Source organism: Opisthorchis viverrini (assembly GCF_000715545.1).
Source record: "Opisthorchis viverrini unplaced genomic scaffold opera_v5_129, whole genome shotgun sequence".
Taxonomy (NCBI): domain Eukaryota; kingdom Metazoa; phylum Platyhelminthes; class Trematoda; order Opisthorchiida; family Opisthorchiidae; genus Opisthorchis; species Opisthorchis viverrini.
Window position 1 is genome coordinate 320,125 of NW_008751783.1, and position 7,075 is coordinate 327,199.

At 43.0% G+C, this 7,075-nt stretch overlaps 1 protein-coding gene across 1 annotated transcript in view; it reads left to right on the forward strand.

Annotated features, from left to right (window-relative positions):
- T265_06240 (hypothetical protein) overlaps nt 1–7,075 on the forward strand; it is a gene marked incomplete at both ends in the record, with an annotated part of 63,107 nt that overhangs the window by 23,865 nt on the left and 32,167 nt on the right. The window contains one exon of the mRNA XM_009171450.1: nt 3,083–3,136. Coding sequence (XP_009169714.1) covers nt 3,083–3,136 — 54 coding nt within the window. The remainder of the gene's footprint in view (nt 1–3,082; nt 3,137–7,075) is intronic.

Sequence of the window (7,075 nt, forward strand, 5' to 3'; positions counted from 1 at the left end):
TCCCTACACGAATAATAGCTGTCCCCAATTCATCGGTAAGTAGTCGAAGTTCACACTGGTCATGTAATTTTGTGACGGTTATTTTTCGGTCTTTCTCTCCTCTCAAATGATTCTGCTTGTAAGCTTTAAACTGGTGAGCATATCTGTTTTATTCGTTACCAGCCTAGTTAAATGGAACATATGTTAACTAACTTGATTTAATTTCGCGCGCAGAGACCGAGTCTTATCGTTGAGGGGCCTCTGGACTGAGTCCACACTAATTACAAAAATCGGAACACTTCAGACCATACATCATACTTTGTTCCTAATCACTAACGGACAGTACTACAGCACACTTTTGAACAAATTCTGCAGGATTTCCCCTCCCAAATTCCTCTATATATGCAGGATTGTTATTCAACGGAATTGATAATCCTGTTCGCAATATGCACATGCCTTTTCTATAATATTGCGCATATATTTTCTACGTTTTTTGCGACACAGTCCAATAATCGAATAGTGAAGTAAATCAACCGTAACTTTTTCATTGTATAGTATGGCTCGAGGCGTCATCACATTTTCCTTCCGATCCGTGGACTTGATCGTCGGAGCAAAACGAAAAGATTGCGAAAAAATCGATTGGTTTGGGAATCGATGGTATCGTTTGTGGTACAGCCAAACGGCTTTTTATCTAGTGGAAACCGCCGCAAACCATACTAGATCCCCCCAGGCAACTTCGATCCCTGTGAATTTTCCTCCCGAATCGTATCAGTGATAACCTAGGCCACCTGGGTTTTTGCTTAGCATCCTGTCAAAATCTCACTCCTAACCAGTTGGTGTATACAGTATCATTTTCCCTAGCTTCCTGTAACTGCGGCATCGAAAGATTTGCTTAATACGCCTTATTTTCAAACTGACTTGGTAATCTTTTCCAGCTTCGTATGGTTATTTTCTGGTTGGTTACGGGCCTCTGTTACTGATTCACTCTACAGGGCAGTTTTTATGTCCATCTTATGGTCCTTTCGGATCACGAACGTTAATTTGTTCAGCAGTGGTTTAGATCTGGTCACTTTCACTCCACTGCCTCTGCTGCGCACTCAGGTCTTCCGGTAGACCAAAAGTCTTCTTCAACTCGAACCCTGTAGGCCAACGTAGACAGTTGTGTTTTTGACGGCAAGAGCATTATTCACGCTGCATACCTCCTGTAAGATAACTTGGTCAAATTATTAAGATGGCGCGGTTAGAACCTAGAGTGTCTCAATATTCATTTAAGTTTTGTAATGGAAGGGGTTTCGTTAAGCCCAGGGTTTCATACCAGTGGTTGAAACCCTTGAGATACCCTAACCTGATTCAAATTTATCTTGAGACATTACCAAAATTCGCCAGGACGCCTCAACGTGAAAAACTATGAAGCATTGAGAAGGTCAGTGGCTGAGAGTCTGAGCGTCGCTCATGTCCAATGCATCTTCAACTTGATAGTCGATTCCATAAGTTGGGTTGACCCAACAGCATTTCGTATCCTATCAGCACGTCACATGATATATTCTACGCTCTGTGGGGATGAAATCCAATTCATCATAAATTGGGCAAACAGTCATTAAACGACACATATTCAGCTTGCATACTTACCTCACTTCACTTCAGTTTAGGTTTAAGTGCTTGAAGATGAGCAATTGAATAGATCTCTCGAAGGCTATCTATCTAAGCAATGACTGGTTAGGTTAGTAACCATCGCCATTAGTAGGAGCGCCAGTTTTCACCTGCGTTCAACTGTGCCAGTCTATTTGTATTTGTAGGTGAGTGCGAGATAGAAGAGACAAGGAGCTTGGACTTCGTTTTTACAACTTCAGAAGAAAACGAACACTCGGCACAGAATCGTGTTCTCCACAGTGGGGCCTGGTTTTCCTGCCCACAAATGTCTATTTGGGAAAGTGGGGGTCTTGGACGTAAATTTCGTATCGCGGTCAAAACTCGAGTGCGATTCATTTACAGTGTAGACCGATTTATCGGTTTCTCTTTGTTCGTCCACTTTTCACCCACAGGCTACCAGTATCCTATTTTTTATAGTTACGAGATGGCTGGGTTGTTACCACCAAGCGTCACTACGACTCTTCTCTTGATTTGGCAAATAACGCAACGTAAGAGATTCAGTTGAGTCTTCTGTTAAAACCAAAGTAATTCGCAAACCAATATATTTCACCGATGTTTACGTCTCTGTTTTTCTCCCAATTTTATTTTTTCGCCTTTGATGTAGACGCTACGATGGGTAGATTCAAACGCAAATTAACATTCTAATCACTATCGTTTGAACAGTCTTCTTCTTGTCCTGGTGTAATTAGTCTGGTCAGCCACATCAAAGGGGGGATCAGTGGACATGAGTTTTGCTCTCATCTGAGCTTATCCGTGGTGCATGTCCTTGATTGTGCCGGGATTTTAACTCCAAATATCTGATTTGCGGGGTAAGGTTGTTATCACTACTCTACCAGGGCATGTTGGACGTACCTGAATTATCACTTCCGAACAGGTCGATCCTTAAACGATGCGGTAGATTAGCCTGACGCCTCGAACGACGATCCTACAATCGATGACCAGTCTGGACTTCTCAGACAGACCTTCTAGACATTTTTTGACTAGTTGTAAGTGGTTCTGAAGTGAATGATTTAGGTGCTTTATATCCCGATGCCACTATGGACCCACCAGAAATAGTGCATTGGTATGGAAGGAGTGTCCACAGGGGAGTGAAATGGGTAAGTTCTACGAACTCTGTCACCACCTGCAACGAATGGAATTGTCTGACAGTCGCTGGTTTCGTTGACCTTTTTGCCATGCACTAGACTTTTGAGCTCACACTTTCTTAGATAGTAACTCGCTTCTTTTACTTTTGGTAGTGTAACCGATTTCAACGGGTTCGGTAATTGTTTCATCGGTAGAAATTCACTTGATTGTCTATTAAACCCACAAACAAGCCAGAAAGGCAAGCCTTGGTTGTATTCCCAGTCCTACGGCTGTTCGCCTGTCCGTCGTCACTGTCGAACAGCCTTCCCATACAAGGATTTCTCACTCCATTTTTCATACTGTATTTTCCATCTACATGCGTTTGCAGCTGGTTCATCCGAAAAAGGCGAGACGACAGAAACACTACACCAATTCCGGAGTGGTAAGTCATTCTGCACACCACGTGCATTGTTTTCATGTTTTTATGAGATAATCCCTCCACAGCTCCGATTCGTTTTTCAAGCATTCATCTGAAATCAACATGAAATGCGTTATTTCTGCTGGTAGTTTTACAATTGCTTTGTGTTGAGAACAAAAAGGGTTGCATTTGAGTACACATTTTTACTTCCTCAATGTTGACTGATTGTTTTGATGATTTTTCAGGGTGTAAACGTTGAAAACAGTTCTGTTTTCGCCCAGGCCTTCATCGTGTACGAAAATACTCTTCTGTATGACTGAATGCACCCATCGATCTGACATTATTGACATTTAGGGCAGCTTCTCATTGGTTACCGAAGATTGGCGGTGTGTTGCTTACCTTGTGCTTGAGCACTGGACCCACCAATACGGTTTGATTTTCAGGCAATAACTAAACGGCAACTTCCAATGATTTATGTAATCGCTGCTCGATGAGGCGATCGCTGATTTGAAGCAATGGCTTTCCTTTTTCTGTATTTGGATCTCTGTACAGCGACTACCCTGTTGCCCAACAAGCTGGCAAATGAAATTACCAAAACTTACTACTCGAGCGTGACGACGAACGGGCAACCTTCGTGTGCGTCACTAGGAAGTTTTGTTCGGTCGTCTCATGATAGCCAAATTTACCAATAAGTTTTAAACTACTGCGTGCCTTAGGCACCTCGTTTAGTCCGTTTTTTGCAAGACTAGTAACCATGTTGTCGAAAAACTGTCTCCGAGTTCACTGTAAAGGTCATGGATGGGTTTGGGAACGTATTCGTTTGTTTCATTTTGCATACCATATTCAATTCCCCAATTGTTCGCACCGGCGGTCAGCCTATTGCGTAACTGTTCAAATTGTCCCTTGAATTTGTACCTAAGTCCTTGTTTCGAAGCTGAAGTGTGAATCCCCGAATTCTGCAATACATCCCACGCACAACAGGATTGGTTTTCTCTCCCTGCTCAGCTTGAAGATTAACCAGGTTCAGTAACGTTGACTTAAGTTCTCTAACATCCTAGTTGCCAGCGCCTTCAGATACGACAAGTCTTTCATCACAGTGTAGATATCCCATAGTCAGGAAGCCCGTTGGTTGCCTTCGTTGTTGGCATCGTTTTTCAGAACATGTCAATTAAAACAAACCGTTTAGTTTTCGTTTAGTTTTCGATTTCAGGAAGACCATGAAGGTGAATAAAGGGTTGCAGCTCAAGACCCCTCACAATGATGACGCCATATTATAATATTATTGCTGGTTATCCTACTCATATCCGAGGACTCATTTGAACTGAATTGCGCTGGGGTTGCTCGGAAACTGTTTGGCCCGGATGCAGTAGGAATGCCAGTAATGCGTATGAACAAACAGACGGTTTGCCGGTTGACAGACAAAATTCATAATTCAGTATATTTGCAAAAATAACAGTCATCAACGTTCGTAATGCACTACTCATAAAGTTGCTGAAATTTCTTCGACAGCCCACGACCAGTTTCGCCCCTGTTGGGGCTCATCAGGTAGGCGCAGTCCCCGTATTTCCGTTAACCTTATGTTCTACTTGAAACCAAATTGCACGAAATTAGCGAATATACACTCATTTGCAAACAAATTTGGTTCAGCTGGGTTCTAGGTTAGTCTCTCGCAAAACCAAATTTGTTTGTGAGTGAGTGTATTTCCCCAGTCATCAATGTTGTTGACCAAGAATCTGTGGGCGGTTGGAGTGGTTCAAGGGACTGAGCTATTTGGAGCAATAGGGTACCAATAATGAGAACGAATCCGCAGTTACTAAGTTACCAACCAACGAACATCTGTGCTATCTAAAACGGGTTTGGCTTGATTGGCCGTGGGTCACAGTAGCCTCGAGGCTTTAAGCGTAGAAACACGGGATCAATAATAGTTGATGCGAGTGCATTGAGCTCTGAAATCGATTCATGTGTTGACAAACATAAGCTCTTTGTGAGTTGTCATTTTTTTATTATTACATCCTGAGAGTTGGATGGCGGCAAACGTTTTCATACCCAAAGATGGACATTTATTTAGATACTTAAGTTTCACATCGAGTGATTTTTACACTTCTTTCCGAACCGCCAGCTCCCAAGTAATCCATTTTACTAGTCTCAGCATACAGAATACAGACACCTTTTGATATGAGAAAGGCGTTTTCCAATAGAATTTTCCCTTTGGAATTTACTAACATGACTTTAACAGTCTAGCAGACCTCATACTAACCGGTAAGACATCTCTGGAGGAAATATACTTTCATTTAGGGAAAAAGAGATATGATGTATGGTTGTACAACACGGGCGAAGTATCTATTATGTGTCATTTCGAGCACAAACCGCAACGACCTCCACCTGACAAGTGCGGCCCCAAAATTTTAGGGCCCGCACTTATTTTTCTATTCATCAGGCACCATCCAATTAGGAAAGTTTGTCTTCACCAGCTTTTGATGGGTCATCTCCGAAACGAGCTCGAGGGAAGTGGAGAGGTTTACACACCGTGGTAGACTACATGGTTCTGTAGTCACCGGCACTTTCTCTACGTTTGTCTGTCAATTTTCTTGCTTTTCCCCACACCTTTCATTGCCATATCAAAAGGGTGCATGTTTGAACAACCTACTTGCGTGATGATGCTCCTTTGTCAAAACTAGATGTCAAACAGGTCTGCATAGAACAACTGAGCTTGCTAGCCCCTTTCGGTGGAATAAAACTGGCAGCTACCGACTGCCTAAATGACGGTTGCAGAAACTCCGGAAGGCTGAATATCCCTTTTTTTCACAATCATCACACCTCAAGCAGTTATCCCAGCTCTGTTTCATAAAACGCCCACCTTGGGTGTGCGTTGTGAGGCACCTTGGGTATGCGAGAGCGTAGCCCTGAGTAGAACAGCTGGCAACTTACGAGTCACGAGGACTACTGATGGACATTTACAATACCAGTACCGACAACCAACAGTCCAGAAAGTTGGTCCTATTCCACTATATTGATGTTGGAAACTGTAAATGAAGGTCGTGTACGCGAAACCCAATCGGTCGTGTGACGACCTTATCCATAGATCGTACATTCCACACTTAATATACACAATTTCTAGACCTTTTCGATCAGTTCTATGCCCATAGAGTAGACTTTCTTGTTCTAGCACTGTGATAGGGAGTGGGTAACCACGATCACGTGTGTCTCGGAGCTCTTACTGTTGATCCCAAGATGGGAGTTATGACCGTATATTAGGTCTGATAGAAGGTTAGACTCTCCTGCACCTCGGAGTGATGGTCACCCAGCTTCATCCTTGCGAAAATTGCTTTCAGTACTTGCCAAGGATGGGAATTCTCTGCCTCTCCGTACGATGGCCCGTTCATTGAGCTGAAACACAGCGGTCCGTTGATATCCATGAACTGGTTAATTTCTCGGCACTGGTAGGCATGCATACTTAGTTAAGTGATTTGGGGGCAACAAACGCCACGTTGGTTCCATATTCCGTGAACTCCATAAATTTGGTATGTTGTTGTGATAGTATCCTGCTGCCATTTCTTTAAAGCACTGGGGCACCCGGTAAGAAAAGCATCCTTATGTAGTCATGTGCTGATATGCAGCTGTTTCACATAATCTATTGGAATTACCTTCAGTCTTTGCTGTTTTAAGTTAGTTCATCATGCTGCCCGACTTGGTGATACCCAGCCTGCTGCTTTCGCTGTCGTACTATTTAATGAGGAGACAGCAATATTGAAACAATAAAAATGTGGAAAGAGATAGCCTGGTGCTTCCATGCCATATACGTTCCGATAGGTCTACACAACCCAATGTTCAATCGTACAACGTGGGTTTTCCGTCATATACTTTATTCTCCACCAGTCGAAGTGTCTCCAGGCAACAGTGTTAATAACTCATCAAAGTTAAGCTTTTCTGACGTACTTACCCGCATCATAACCGAACAGGACA